Raw genomic sequence first — 16,510 nt, 5'->3', positions numbered from 1 at the left:
GCAAAATAATGTATACCGCTTAAAATATGAATCCATCTATGTACTCAATAAGTGCCTAGTTGGAATGGAAAAAGCCACGAAGTGGTGGTAGAGTCACCTGAGCTTCCCATTAATAGCACAGAAACTTTCACTTCAGAAACAGAGCTTACATGCTTTATTTTATTTAAGGTAATGTGATTTGCTTTCCTTATGGGAGAAAGTATAGCTTGGTAAACAGTTTGGCCTGGATTAAATCTTAGGTCTATCTCTTATTAGCTATGTGAACTCAGGCAAATTGCTTAAGTCTCTAAGCAAGAACTTTGTTGAATATAAGATAGGAATGATAATAATAACAATGACAACAATAATAATATCACCTACCTCAGAAGACTGTTCTGAAGATTAACTAGGAGAAGACGTGAAAAGTGCTGAAAATGGTGCCTGGTTCAAAGTATTAATAAATATTAGCTATAATTATTTAAATATATGGGAATTTTTGTATTTATAGAACAAGAAAAGTAATTCTGTGTTCGAAAGTGAAGCAAGAAAATGAAGAACTTTTTTAAGTATCAGAAAAGATTCATAAAAGTGATGTGGTGAAAACAGAAAAAGCTAACTATATGCCAGGCATTGTAGTAAGTACTTTATGTATATTATCTCATTTGAATGCTCTATGAGGTAGAATTTATTATTCTAACCATTTGAGATGCAGAAACTAAAGTTCCATTAAGGTGCCCAAAGTGATGGAGGTAGAGAGCAGCAGAGTCTAAGTCTGAAGGTCTGACAGCCCAAATGCAGCCAAATCACTAGGCTTCGAAGCCTCTGTCCGGCCATGTATCCACTGCATTCTCTTCCTCTCCAGCCTGGGAAGAGCAGTAAATAAGTCCTTTCCTCATTTTACTGTATATCACAGGAGAAAGGCTTTATCACAAACTATGGTGTAGGTGGGAAAATAAACTTAGATTTAGCAAATTAACTTTCAGCATAGCTTTCAATGATTAGGGTCTCAGACTATTAAATCTGGAATTTCAGAAACATGCTCCAGCGAAGAACAGCAGCTGCTGCTGGATCCCAATCCACAAAGCAACAGCAGTTGCAGCATCTGGACGGACAGCTACTAAAGCTACATCAGTAAATAAGGTGAAAGTCCCCATGCAATTTGACCCTTCAAAATCTTCTCCTCAAGCCTGCTATGGGTGTCTCAAAGTTACCTACACAAGAAAAGCGAATAGCATAAATATATAATATACATATTGTCTGTTCAGGCAGGAGGTTATGACCTTTGCTCTCTATTGGTAGAAAGGATGCCAACATTGTCAGCTGGAAGTAAATGGAGAGTTTAATTGACACACATACGACTATCTACAATTGGAGAGTGGGGAAAAGCAAACCAGAGAGTCTTTCTTAGTTATCTAATGAGCACCCAGCATGGCTTAGCTTTTCTATAAATGATCCTCCATTAGCCTGGGCTTGTTTTGCAAACAAATACTCAAAAAAGAAAAAATCCTTTCAGCTCTTGTACATTTGGCACTGTCACCCAACACCAAGCTCAATTAACTAATGCGAAATATAAAGTATAATTTAAGATGTCGTTTCTTTCCTGGAGAAAGTGGAAAAGAAAACAATATTGCAACATATAAACTTTTAAAAATATAACAATGATTATGTGATATGATATAATGTGCTATTATTGATAAATGTGGATTAATCTCATTTAAAAGTATTTTCCAAAGATGGATCTTTCTTTTTATCATTAATACTTTTAAAAATAAAATATTTTTATCACCTCAGACTCTCTTATTCCAGTGGAAGAAATTAGAGCTGGTCCTCAACTTACCATGGTTTGCTTATGATTTTTTGACTTTACAATGGTGTGAAAGCAATAAACATTCAATAGAAACCATACTTTGAATATTGATCTTTTCCAGGGACGGCGATAAGCAGTATGATAATCTCTCGTGATGCTGGGAGCAGCACTGAGCAGCATTCCCAGTCAGCCACTTGATCATAGGAGTAAGCAACTGATACTCTGTAGTGTATTCATTGTGTTAAATGATTTTGCCCAACTGTAGGCCAATATAAGTGTTCTGATCACATTTAAGGTAGACTAAGCTAAACTATGATGTTTGGTACATTAGATGTATTCAATGCATTTTCGACTTAGGATATTTTCAACTTATGATGGGTTTATCACAACATAATCCCATCGTCAGTCAAAGAGCATCTGTAATAGTCTTTCAATTTAGTGTCTTAACACCGAGTAAAAAAGAAAGTCTTCATTTAATTTGAAATGTTGGCTATCTAGCAATATGGGTTATTCCACATTTGTTTAGATGGCAAGAAATTTTTTATTATGAAAATAGTCATTAGTTATTATTGCTTAAGTCAATTAGCCTTTCTAAAGGTTACCGATGCTTTCTTTCTTTCATTGTATTACTTATTTTAAAGAGCCATTGAATGCAAGGTTAAGATATTTGACAATGATATATTTCTTGATTGCTGTTCAAATACATAAGAAAGAGGTTTTAAAATGAAGCTAATGGACAGTGAGAGCAGACAATGAAGCTACACTTAGAGTTTTACATTGGCAAGAAGAGAAACAACTGACCTTTCTGCTTTGTTATCAAGGCAGCTTTTATTAAGCTCCCACAAAATCACAGTGTTATGCTATTGAGCAAAATTCTCACAAGGAAGGAAAATATATTGTTGTTTTTTTAAAAAATCTATTCCTCAACTTTGCCTGGAGCTGATGGAATAGAACGAAACAGAACTGGATTCATCCAACAAAGGGTCCCTAATGAAAAAACTTAGAAGATTGCCAAAGATTGCCGCACTCCCTAATTCAAGTTCCGGCATTTTCTAAGTAGACTGTGTAGTGAAGGAACAGCATTAGTTATTGGCAAGAAATCCATCTGGGTGTGCAAGTAATGCTCAGGTGATGTTTATTCTAAGGAATCTTAATGTCCTGGCCTCTTAAAGAACTTGGCACAAATAAACTTGGTTCAATATTAACCACAGTTAGTGAACCTGAGGATAAAGAAATACCATTAGCCCTCCAGCACTGCATCTTTCATTCACCACTGGCAGCAAGCCAGAACACACCATGGCATGTATACTACTCCATTGCTAGTAACTTGATGCAATGGCAACATTAGCTGCCTTTAAGAATCACACATTTTAAAAGATGATATAAGGTTGCTAAAAAGCAACCATGAAAAATCAATAGGTACTTAACAAACACTACATAGATGTACAATAAGCAAGTATACATATCTTTACATAATGTAGACTTCTTAGAGCTCCAGAAGCTCTGGGATTTTCAATGACGTGAAGAATCTGAGTGCTTGACAATGTTTATATTCATCCATCCCTGATGGTCTGTCTGTATACTATGTCAGTTGTGTACTAAATAGTTACTGAGAGAATTCAATTCTTTACATGAAGTGGGCGATTATCATTAGTTATATGTCCAACTACTGTTGTTGATGGGGATTTATAGCAGGGTCCTTGTCCTACACAATTGCATGTAATGTTGTTTTGGGAAACTTTGTGCAAGATATTTGAAACAGAAATTGAACAGAAATTTTATGAAATAGAATGTGAAATTTAACAATATCAACTACAAATTTGAAATTGGGATGTGATACTATCATGAGAAAATTTCAGCAGGACAACTAATTTCATCAGCCATAAGTTAAGTTATGAGTATGTGGCAGGGCCTTATCAGAGGTATCAACTTTCTTTTCATTTTCATTATCGATGAACCATAAACCTACCATTCCCCACTATTCACTGTTGAAATTTGGTTGCATGTGCAAGAAAGTAGGAACACTTTTGCAGTGTTTAATGTAAAGAACTTTCACACATAAAGACTATACTGAAACACACTCAACCATAGACACCTGGAAGTTTACAGTTTATTTACAAATAGTATTATACAGACACATACTAAAGGAAATAAGGAATTAACTAAATGCATTTTGTTTTCTAATCCACATGCCTGCTGTCATCCTTTAATTAAATGGAACAGACCCTATAATGTAAACTTTGTTAACTATTGTTTAACAGGGATTTTAACTTTTGTCGACATAACCTCAAAAACAACAGTCATTCAAATAATTAAATGAAAATAAACAGAAACACCCATTGATTTTGAGAAAATAGACTGATTTTTCTATTTTTAACTGTACTAAATAATTAATAACGGCCCACTCATCATTTATTCAAGTATCCTTTGTTCCACAAACAGAATTATCCCTGTATCCCTCTGGGTTCCCCATCTCCATGCCTTCCCTCATATTTCCACTCCCTTTCTAACTAATGTCCACATCCTTTCTAACTTTTAAGACAGTTTTCATTCTGTCATTTCACACAGTCATTTGTGGTTTTCTCATCATGAAATAATTTCATTCCTTCCTGATATTTTATCTGTATTTTCACTCATGGCACTAATATGATAAAGATTTAAAAATCTCTGTCATCTTTCTGTGCCTCATCTCTGTGTCCTGATAACTGAACTATTGGCTCCACTTAACCAGTGATATTCAAAGTGAATCCCAAAGTATAGCCTGGATGATCACCTGCTTCACAAATGTCAAATGCTTAAGCAAAGTGAAGATTTTAGAGTCCCATCTAGACCAAAGAAACAAAATCTCCTGTGTTTGAACCCAGGAGTCTGCATGTTAAGTAGTTCTCTAAGTGACTCACATGCATCTTAACCACTCCTTATTCATGTGCACATGTACGTGTGTGTGCATGTATGTGCACACGTGTGTGTGTGTGATATAGACAACACACTCATCATGCTTTTTTGAGGTAAGGGCTTCTACTTACACTCTAAATAAAGACTATCTTTGTTCTGGGACTTTAAAATTAGTTCCATTAAATCCACTGGAATAAATGCTGCTGAAACCAAATGACTTCCAGGTTTATGAACCCTAAGAGTTAATAGATAACTAGAATTCAAAGCTTCCTATTTTCTTCTGTCATATTTATTATAGGACCTTAAGATTTCATCTAACCAATCTGTGCCCTTGAGTCTATGTAGGTCAGTGCCATAGTCAGAGAACACTGCAGCATTATTACATACACTCTATTGTAAGTGAGGTATAGGAAGACAAAACAGAAATAGAATACCTAATCCCCGCAGTTAATGAGTTTAGGCTTCAACGAAGAGTATGCAGTAGATCATACTTGTTTTTAAAGGATACTATTAAAAGAACACTAAATAAATGAAAATGATAAGGTGTCAACAACATAAGCATTGAGAAGGAGACAGGAAGGCTGAGAAAACTAAAATGAGTAATAACCATAGCACTATTCTTCTAAAAGAAGAAAAATATGCAAAGAAATTTTCAGAAATAAAAAATACATTGACAAGTACAATTTCTTCCAACAGAAAAAGGCCTTGGAGGCCCAATTTCCTGTTATCTTACTTCAAAGTTTGCTTTTCATTTTCAAGTTGTTTGGGTTCAATTAAACAACTAGTTAGGAAGGAAACAGTGTGAAGATCATATACTACTATATATAGTCATCCCAAGAATAATATTTGTCCATTTAATGAATATAACAAACCTTTGAAAGCATAATAAATGGGAAATTCTGAAATTTATAATGAGTGATTTTTAAAAATTCCTGAGGGCTATAAGTGCTTTTTAAAAACAATCACTGAGTGCTATGAATCATGCAGGCTTATAAGTTGGTCACTGACTCTACCTTCACATTTCGGTTCAGGATTCTCTTCCTATCTAATGCAATTCTTGGAAACATATGGAATTCATTGCTTAAGCAAGCTTTCTCTTCCTTCAGATTTGCTAAAATGCCATTCAACCAAAAGCATTGGGTGACTACTGAGTGATACAGAAATGTTCTTCATAATGCATTTATAATACACTTTCATATTTTCTTCTGAATCTTGCCAAAGTTTATATTGAATAGTTTGCTTGTCTTGGTGTTCATATATCTGCTAAATAAGAGTTGAATATTTTGAATTACACTTATCAGGGAGATCTAAAGATGAAGCTTCATTTTAAAAGGGTTGTGCATATTAATAAACTAGAGATGTCATTGCTAGTCAAACAATAATGAAATTTTGGATGGAAGTAGATATTAAGCACCCTTGTTATCAGTTAAATTCCTTATAAGTTGTGTTCATCTTTGCAATTTGAAAATGGTATGCTCTGTGTAATTTAATGCTGTTGAATACACAAGACATAAGAGTGGCAATACTTGTTGACATCGTTCTGTATCTATGAATTCTCAATATGGAAGTCTTCAGTCCTGTATACACTCATTAGTTCTCTTAAAAACAAACAAACAAACAAACAAAAAAACAACTTTTTATTACTAAAATTTAGAAACCATACAAAGATGACGATATAATAAACCCCCACGGTATCATCAACCAGCTTTGACCATAATCACCTTTCTGTCCACCTTCTTCCTTTTATCTACCCACCTCAGGGATTTCATTAGGACAGGGTATGCCATTCCAGATAAAGTGTCACCTGAATTATTATTATTTTTTTTGAATTTTAGAAAAGCATACAAATGCTTTTCTTATGCTTTACCATGTGTTTTTGCTTAGAAAGGGAAATCTTATATTGTCTCAGAAGAGGAGAAAAACACAGATTTTATTCTAATTTCTTATTAAGAAAGAAGGTCAAGAATCTCTTGACACAAAATCACAATTAGAGAGTGAGTGACATACACTGTTTCCCACTGCACATCACACCAAACTGGAGATAATGAGTTCTCCATTACCTTGACCAGTCTACATTGAGCTATTGTGTTCTCAGGTCTGAACACAAAAATGTTGCCCCTGATCTCTAAGTTATACTACCATTAAATTTTTTTTCAATTTTCATTAAAATAAGAAAATCAGTTTTCTCTTTTCAGTGACAGAACAATTTAACTGAAATAAAATTTCTCCTGTAATTTACCCTTACTTACTCAAAGGATTAGTGAGCCACCGTAGGGGAATAGATACTTGTCTGCTCATTAACATTCATGACCAAGAACCCTTCTGGTAGGGCTGGTTTCAGCATTTGATAGAGCAATACTTAAAAGAAATTGGCTTGTCTGTGAAACAGCTGCTCAACGAAGCCACCATGCAAGGGAATTGGTGATAATAAGAAGATAATATTACAACTACGCTGGGAGCTTAATGTGTTTTAAGTTACTTTGAGGTATGTGGTAGGGGTCTAAGAATTAGAAAAAGATTGGTAGTCCATCACAGAGGACATGAAGCTGCTGATCAGCAGCTTGCTTCCTTAGTTTTAAAAGATCTGTCGAGAGAGAGAGAGAGAGAGAGAGAGAGAGAGAGAGGGAGGAAGGAAGGAAGGAAGGAAGGAAGGAAGGAAGGAAGGAAGGAAGGAAGGAAGGAAGGAAGGAAGGAAGGAAAGAAGGAAGACAAATTGCCTTGTACAAACATCTGGATTCTTTTTTCAATGCATTTAAAGAACATTCTGCATTGGATCATAGATTCCAACATGGTGCAAACGCAAGGCATTTGTGATTTATAAATCTGTTCACTAGTACTGCCAAAGCCAAATCCCTGCTTAGCTGATTCTTATTTTAGGAAGGTCTGTCCTTTGGGAGAATGGGCAGATTACTTTCCAACGCCAGTGAGACCAATTCTTTAATTTCTAAAACCCAAGTCAGCACATTCTGAAGTGTCTTTCAGATGAAATACATGTTATTGAGGTAGTGGCCTAGCAAACTTAAAGGAAGCATTCAGCTAATTACTTCCTATAATGATTAACATTATATCCCTTGTGAGTTACAGTTAACTTGTGTTCTGTACAATGATGGAGGGAATTAGTACCATAAGAAATGGAAATATTACATCTACTTATTCTTGAAAAGCACCATGGAAGTGTGTGTGTGTGTGTGTGTGTGTGTGTGTGTTACTGTGCTAGGAAGTGGGAGGTAGCAGTAAAACAGCTGTGTCTGCCTAACTGTTTATTTAGAAAATACTTACTGTTCTTGAGTTAGTGAAGAACACAAAAAAATACAAAACAAGCAAATATGGAACATAAAATATTGTTTGGGAAATAACAATAGGCTATTAGTTGAGGATTGTGGTAGATGAGGATTTAGAAATATTCTCTCCCTCCCCAACCTCAACCTCCACGGGAGCCATATACTCCTTTTCCCCACTGATGCTGGTAATGACTATGAAATTTGCTTTGCTCAATGGAACCTGGGAAGACAATGTGCAATTCTGACTTATGCTTTAATAGAAATCATGCCTCCACATATGTACCTTAGTCTCCAAAATGCACCATGAGAAGACCAACCCCAAAATAAGGCACTGCTTCCAAAAGAGTAAGAGACCTCTAGAGCAGGATAGTTTAAATCCATACTTTAGAACCAAGCCTAGTTGAACACAGCTCAAAACAGTCGAACTCTGGTCAACTCAATGATGCAACTTGTTTATATCCTGAAATTTTGTGGTTGTTTGCTACAAAGCAATAAAAGATTGATATAATGCCAAAAACATTTCTAAAAGATATGTGCATAAAAGATATATGTAAATGTCAATAAAGTAATATTGTTTGGAAAAAAATCAATAGTAAATATGTTTATGACAAGTCCCAAAGACTTTGTGAAAATGCATACAAAATCTCTGGTATCCTTTGTCTCCTCTTGCCACTTCTTTAACTATCACAATGTTAAGTCATTCTTTAAAAATCCTATCTGCCCTCTCTTTCAAAGTCTTCTTTTGTGCCTCAAAATAAAATGCTTGACTCTCTCCTTTCTGTTTCCAACAGGCTTCTACTTTATGACATAGTCAATTCTGCCTTCTTTAGTGTTAGTTTATATTTATGTCTCCCTATCAAGGTAAACTCTGTGACAGATTGTGACCATATTTTTGACATTATTAGTTACTTTTTAAAAAAATCTACTACATACTTGGTTAAGCACCTTCTATATGGTAGGTTCTGAATAAATGTTTCCAAATTGAAATCAAACACACACACAAACACAACCACCCACATGACAGGAAATATAGAAGATTCTAATGCCATAAGGAAAACTACATAGGTTTTCTTAGTTTTCAAATAAGTATATTTTCTGAGAAAATTAGATCATATTTTAAAGATATCATTACATTATTGTCGTTGCTACAGTATATAGATGAGAAATGATATTTTAAAAGAAAACGCAAGCAGATTTGCAGTGTAAAAATATTATACTGCTATGTATAAATTATTTCCGCATTCAGTAAAATGAGAATTCTGAGGGTGTTGCTGTAGAACAAGTTCTTCACAAGGATGGAAATTACTGCCCTTTTTCTGCTTTTAAAAATACACCTGCTGCCAAAATCTCTAGACAAATGTATATCATTAAAATACATAAATAAAAACCAGGAAGGAGAGAAAAATGATAAGACCAAGAAGAACACACTGAACGAAAAAAATATATCTCATATTGAGTTTCAATGTGAACAAATTTCAGCTCAAATAAATCCGAAGAAAAAAATAATAACCAAAGTAAAAGATCCCTTCAACTAAATTTTTCTGTCTCTGACTAATCCATATTCCATGCATGTTCCTGGAGAATAGGTGCAGATGCCCACAACCACATAGAGGAGATTAACCTTTGTGAGGTAAGGACAATAAACAACATGCCTTCATTTACTCAACAACACTTTTGCACAAAACACTCATTTCTCTTTAATTTAGGGATAACTTCCAAGTGAATATTGTTCCCCCTTTACCAAAAATGTGGCTAAATTCTTTATCCATCGATATCATTATTACCTCGTTAAAGAAATATCAGTGATTTTTAGCCAGTGTTCACTCAAAACAAATAAAATGTTAGTTAGAATTTCAACCAAATATTGACTTCCTATCACTTTACTATTTAAGTCTGATGTAAGTCAAGAAAATTAGATTACAGCCTTAGTTTCATCATTTTGGTGGAAACTTGGCAAGTCATGTACCCTCTCTGAGCTCCAGGTTCCTTAGGGGCTGGATTATGTTTACGTGGGTAATTTTCTTTTTTTAAAGATTAGAAAACTCTTCTTCCATTTTTCTCTGAAAGACATTTCCACCTCCTCCCCACAATAACTGGGGCAGGACAGGCAGAGAGAAATAAAGGAACAGATGCTGCTTATCATGAAATCTCAGCATATTTAGGGACTGGAAAGCACTCAAGAGATAATGAGTGGTGGTGACTAAGAGCCTGGATTCAGGAGTGCTCAGCTTGGGACAGAATGCTGACTCTGCCACTATCTGTGTGACTTTGTACTGCAGTTCACCCCTGGTAAATAGGTTAACATCTGTAAAGGGTGAGGTACAGGCCAGGTGTTGTCTATTATTACTATTACTACTATCAAAGTGTTGGATTGTTCTCCATTTTCTTAGGATCTTAATGAATCAGCCACTGAAACATATGACAGCCATTGAGATTTAGACACAGATGCCAATTTGAAAGGTCAGTCACGAAACAGAAAAATGCTAGGGAAATGAGGGAGTGCAAAAGATGTCCCTCCCTTTTCCTGTATTTTTATATAATTTATCAGTTTTGTGTCCTTCTGGCTGTATGGGTGGTTTGGCAGAGGTGAGAAAGGTAAGAAGTAAGGTAATAATTTTATGATCATTCCACCAGATGTACCTGGCTGGGTGTTCATCCATACTGTAACCCCTTGGGTATGACAGAAAATCTGGGCTTGGTTATTGAGCAAATTGAAAGCATCCTTGTATAATTCTCAGGGAATCTTTGCAGTGGCCAGGTCCTGGCCAGCAGGGTGAGGGGCTTGCAGGAATGTATAATGCAAACCAGAGGTGATGATTTGGCCAGAAAAAAAAGGAAAAGAAAAACAAAAACAAAAACAAAATCCATGGGACATTTGGAGAAGCACCAATGCCAAGACATAAACATCTATTTTATATATACTCATCATAACTTTATAATTCTATGTTTTAAAAGAAAAAATAAGCTACTCGTTATAAGAAAATTCTCAACCAAAGAATGAAAATTTCTGCAATTCGTATTATATACTTTTTTAGATTTGTTTTCTCTCAGAAACATTTTTTTTTTAATTTATTGCCTCTCAGCTACCTATTTTAGGCTAAGTATATAGAGAAAAACTTGACCATTTAGGAAATTTGGGAAGAATTCACATTAATTTAGGTTTAGCTTCCAACCAGCCAATGAATATTTACAATTTCATACAGTGTTATCTTCTAATTATTACCAAAGATAATAATAGAAACTAGAAAAGACTATGACAATAAATACAATGTTACATTATGTTAAATGTTTTGGAATTTCAAATTTTAAAAGTCACCTCTGTCACAAAATGAAAAGCAAAATTGATTCAAAACATTTCCAGTATAATAAAGAAAACGAAAACTATGGATTAATTATTAACAGTGATTGAATCTGGCCTCTCTGAATATAGTTTGTACGGAATCACATATGTCAGATACAATTTAAATTGTTGCTATACTTAATGAAAATAGAAGGTCACCTTTTCATATAATATAGTCGTCATTTATACAATAAAGTACACATAGCCAATAAAGACATGCAAAATCTAAATGACAAATCAAGATCTCTAAGAAAGCAGACCAGAGACAGAAACGTAAAATGGAAACTTTGGATCATGAGAGCCCAGCAATGATGTAAAATAACTCACAGAATACAAATGACTTATATGACTATCTCCTTATCCCTAGAACGTGATCTACTCAGTCACTTTTTTGAAAAATAAAATGTAAAGTCCCTCAGAGTACCACTGGTTCTATTGGGAGAGATAAGACTCAGAGGGTAACATTCCACAACGGATCCTAGATAGTTCTTCTGTACTCGCACCAACTTGCACTCATCAATAAATGTCATGAGGAAGTGTTTAAAAAAATAAAAGGTAAGCAAGAAAAAATGGAAAGCTACCAACATCACTGAATCAGTATTTCTGAAAGATGACTTAGCAGGATCATTTTCTAGGTATAAGAAGATAAGACGTACAATTACATGACTGACCTTCATGAAATTGCCTAAAGAATGGGCAGAAACTAAAATGGTGATTTATTAATTTACATGTTTTTATAATTATTTATTTTTAATACTGAGCTCTTCATTAGCTGAGCTTACTAGGATCACATATAGATTGGGAAAAAAAAAAAAAATCTGGTCTATGGCCATGCTACCCTGAAAGTGCCCTCTCTCCTCTGATCTCGGAAGCTAAGCTAGGTTGGGCCTGATTAGTACTTGGATGGGAGACCACCTAGGAAGACCAGGTGTTGTAGGTGTTAAAAAAAAAATCTGGATGAAACCTTCCTTGAAAAAAGGTCTTAATTCCTCTCCCATCCCAGACTAATGCAATTGAAATGAAACACACTGTTACTAAAGAATCCATCACCCTCTATGTCAGATCTAATCTTAGCAAAAATCAATGTCCTGTCAAACTGATAGACATAATGCCCCTATGTACATTAGCATGATTTAAAACACACCTGTAAAAAAAGGAGAGCGAGAAAGAAAAAAAAAAGTGTGTTTCTTCAGTAAAATAAATGAGATCTGGGATTACAAATTATAAATCCAAAGATATTAACAGCCATTGATATGAGAATAAAAGAAGTATCTGGCTCAGTCTTGTTGAATATCTTTACTCATTTTTTAAAAAAAAATCAACTCTCCATAAAGCTATCTTATATCTAATATTTTTATTAAAAGGAATACACACACACACACACACACACACACACACTCTATGTACCATGGATACTGCCCTGAAATTATTTTAACCTAATTTTAGATTACAGTTTTATAAAAGCACTAGAGTTGTTTTTCCAAGACCTAGGTAGAAGTCAGCATCAGCAGATCGCTCTAACCTGCTTTCTGTAACAAACGATACATGTCTCAATTGGCCTCAATTTGAAGTGATACATTATAGTTCCTCAAATACTGAGCCCCTTCAGGGGCTCCTGAATGTCACTGGGTTTGTGATTTGTCAATCGAGGGTGACTCCCAAGTACTCCCTAGCTGCATTCAAGGGAACAACATTCATAGCATCACTTCTAAATAAGGAATTATTTTCATATACATCCACATATAAAGTTGAACACAGAGTGAGAGGCAGAGGAAGAATGTGAAGATGTTGAAACATACTTGCAGGAAATATAAGTCCCATTCAGTTACATGGAAAATGCCACATCATCTTGAGTACTGAAAACACCACTGGGTGGACTGCCTTTTAGAACTTGGAGGACTGATTTGAAAGAAATTGGTGTTGTTATACTAGCTTAAAACAGCAATGAGGCAGAACACTTTACCTACTACAGAGGGGAAAAAAAAAGAAAAAGAAAAGCTTTGGCAAGACTTTTCCACACTGGCTCTGTTATTCCTTGACTAAAGAGGGTGGAGAACATGAATGGCAGTTCTGTTGCCTTAGGGCAACTTAATATGACCAAAGGCGCACGAGGAAAGTTCACCACAAGTTGCAAGTCTCGTTTACAATGAGTCATAGTAAGGTACATTCATTTCTTAAAGCTCTAAAAGCTATGCATCACTTAAGAATATTAACTTTATCCTTACTAATTCAGCTTATAAAAATCAGATTGCTTTTAAATATTTTTCTGAGCCTCCGATGAGAAAATTCAATGCTGAAATCCTAGTAATAATTACTTTCACTCTTTGCACTTTCTGATACAAAAGGTTTATTTAACAAATAGAATATAGAATTGAACTCAATTGCGTATGATCAGGAAATCAATAGAGGGTTTAAACCTTATGCAGAAAGCACTGCAACTGCAATGTAAAATGTGGCTACATCATCAGAAGGGCAAATTCTAAAATAAAGGAGACCATGTCACTGGCAGTTAAAACATGCCTGTCTCCTTAAAAGTGTTGTTACATTTCAAATAATTTTAAATGACATTTAATTATTTTAAAGAAAATCCCCAGATGAAAACTGAAGACAAGCAATGGTATGACAAAACCTGAATTAGAATCACTCTAATAATGAAAAATTGAGCTAAATCTTTCAGGATAATTCTCACAGCAAACCACAAATGCAAAACAGCTCTTTGTTAACTCAGATTTTTCCCAGCTATAACTATTAAAATTGTCAAGAAAGCTCATGTTTTTTTTTTTTTAAGTTATAAATGTTTAAAATGAAAAGAAAAGCTCCCACTTTAAAAAAAAAAAATGTTTTTCATATAAAACCGAGATTCTCATAGAAAAGTGCACCTATAACAAAGTGAAGTGGAAACTGTTTCACCTACCGTCAAATTTCTTGTGCCTGGACACGAAAGTGGTGCGCACAAAATGACTCGTCTCCTCCACAAGGTTTTCGAACTCGAGTTTGCTTTGCTGGCTTAACTTGTCTTCCATTTCCGTGGTGCAGCATGTATATTCTTGAGGACAGATTCTTAAGTGTTCCCCTGCAATGAGAAGGTAAATGTCAGGATGAAATGATGAGAACGTCAGGAAATTCGCTTCTCTCACATTTCCCTCAAATCCTGGGGTCCTTGTTCCATTAGCCTCTGCAACCATCCCCACGGACTTTATCTGTGCCTCAGTGTACATAACATTTCCAACATGTTGGACTTACGTTGAACCTGATGCTGTGGTCTGAATGCTTGTGGCCCCACTCAATTCACACGTGAAAATCCTAATCCCCAAGGTGATGATATTAGGAGCTGAAGCCTTTGGGAGGTGATTAGGTCACGAATGGGATTAGTGTCAAATAAAAGAGACCTCAGAAAGCTAATTCATTCCCTCCACCATGTGAGAAAACAGCAAAAAGATGGTATTTGTGAACTAGGGAGCAGGCTTTCACCAGATGCTGAATCTGTCAACATCATGATCTTGGACTTCCCTGTCTTCAGAATTGTGAGAATAAATGTGTGCTGTTTATAATATAGTTATTTAAAATACCAGTTTATGGTATTTTTGTTATAGCAGACAAACAGACTAAGACATCTGATATTTATTTTCTGTCCCAGTCATGTCAATGAAGGTATATTAAAGACCTCAGAAGACCATGGCAATTTTCTGCTTTTATTTCAAATGTACAAAATAACACCAGGTGACAAGAGACGCAACGCAGTTATAGTGTGCTTGTCTTTGAAAACCTCAAGTAAGGCAAAAGGCATTCAGTCTCATCACCATAAGTCTTAGACAGCAAGGGCAAAAAAAGTTGGGAATCATTCCTTGTGTTCTCTTTGTGCCTGTCCATCTGTCAGAATGCATCAGCTTTTCTCTGGGTGAAAGTGAGTATGTTTTTAATGGCAGGTCTCCTGTGCCACACATTCCCTTAGTTGACATTTCTTGTCAGAGAAAATGTTTGCCTGCAAGGAGGAAGGCATCGATGGGTTTAATTAATGCTTATGTTATTTGGAAATGTAAAGTAAAAGGTAATGAAAGTCTTGTTATTTAATTCAACAGATTCATCTCTGGGTATACCAAGCCACTTGTTTTGACAATATTGCTTTCTTCAGCGCTATCTGCAAGTAGGAGCCAAACCTTTGCTTCATGAAATTAAAATGGTCTATCATTGCATAAAATGTGCATTTCCAATTGATGCAGCTCTGTTAGTGTTAAAAACGTACAGCAGAGCCTATGGAGGGAGGAAGAAAAATCCACCTAACATCTTGCTAAGTAAAACCAACAAATTGCCCTGTTATCAAAGTCACAACAGGTCATTGAAAACCAAATGTACTTGATATGGTGATTAAAATTCATTTATAATGTTTAACAGTACTTATATAAAATTATGTCCTATGACTCTGTGTGCTATATAGGGTGTCTCACGATTCCTCATGTAGTTTGATGCCTTAGTACCTACTTAAAACTACCCCAGAATTTTAAAAAGAAGTGATCACAGTCTAGATTAATGTTAGAACTTACATAATTCCTAGAAGGGAAGGAGACCATGAAAAATATCATATGTATATTAAAGAAAATGAAAACACATTATACTTGAGAATGATAAACATCAAATTCAAGATAATGGTTCTCTCCTAGGAGGAATTAGGATTAGAGAGAAATACTCAAATACTTTTTTCTGTAATTTTTTATTTTTTAAGTAGTTTGATGGATATGTGGTGATTATTATATTATCTTTATTTTTCTGTGCATTTAAAATATTTTGTAATAAAAACTTGGAAATATGACATTAAAATATAGTAGCCACTACAGTTGTGCTAGAAAGGAGAGTTGCAGGTAGATATTTAAAAAAAAAAAAAAAAGCTGCCTTTGACATTCAGAAGCCAGCCTGGCACTCCCTAGTAGGTCATGACAGTCTATTTCACCTAAACAATCTCACAGAATACCAATGTCAGACAAATTACTCTCAGACCATGATAAAATGCAACAAAACAAGGGTACTTCAAAATTGTGTCTAAGCACAGATAAAAACAAGGTCACTATGCCATCCAAAGAGTACTGAATACCTCCTGTCTTGGGCAAATAAGTGCCTGGTACTTTTTGACCATTTACAGATTAATCTTCTTACTAGTCTCCTTCCTTGTTGATCAGATTTATTGAAATACATTATTATAGAAGTACCTCTGCT

General features: G+C 35.0%; 1 protein-coding gene and 1 pseudogene across 1 annotated transcript in view; one reads left to right on the top strand and one right to left on the bottom strand.

The window, feature by feature from the left end:
• The window catches only part of GPC6 (glypican 6), a 1,009,483-nt gene that overhangs the window by 751,683 nt on the left and 241,290 nt on the right, over positions 1–16,510 (bottom strand). Inside the window, 1 exon segment of the mRNA XM_011355489.2 lies at positions 14,217–14,375. Coding sequence (XP_011353791.1) covers positions 14,217–14,375 — 159 coding nt within the window.
• Positions 12,124–12,242, top strand: LOC111736659 (annotated as a pseudogene).

Source organism: Pteropus vampyrus, unplaced genomic scaffold (assembly GCF_000151845.1).
Source record: "Pteropus vampyrus isolate Shadow unplaced genomic scaffold, Pvam_2.0 Scaffold21, whole genome shotgun sequence".
NCBI classification, from domain to species: Eukaryota; Metazoa; Chordata; class Mammalia; order Chiroptera; family Pteropodidae; genus Pteropus; species Pteropus vampyrus.
Note: the sequence above shows the minus strand (reverse complement) of the source record. Positions and strands in the feature narration are given on the sequence as shown.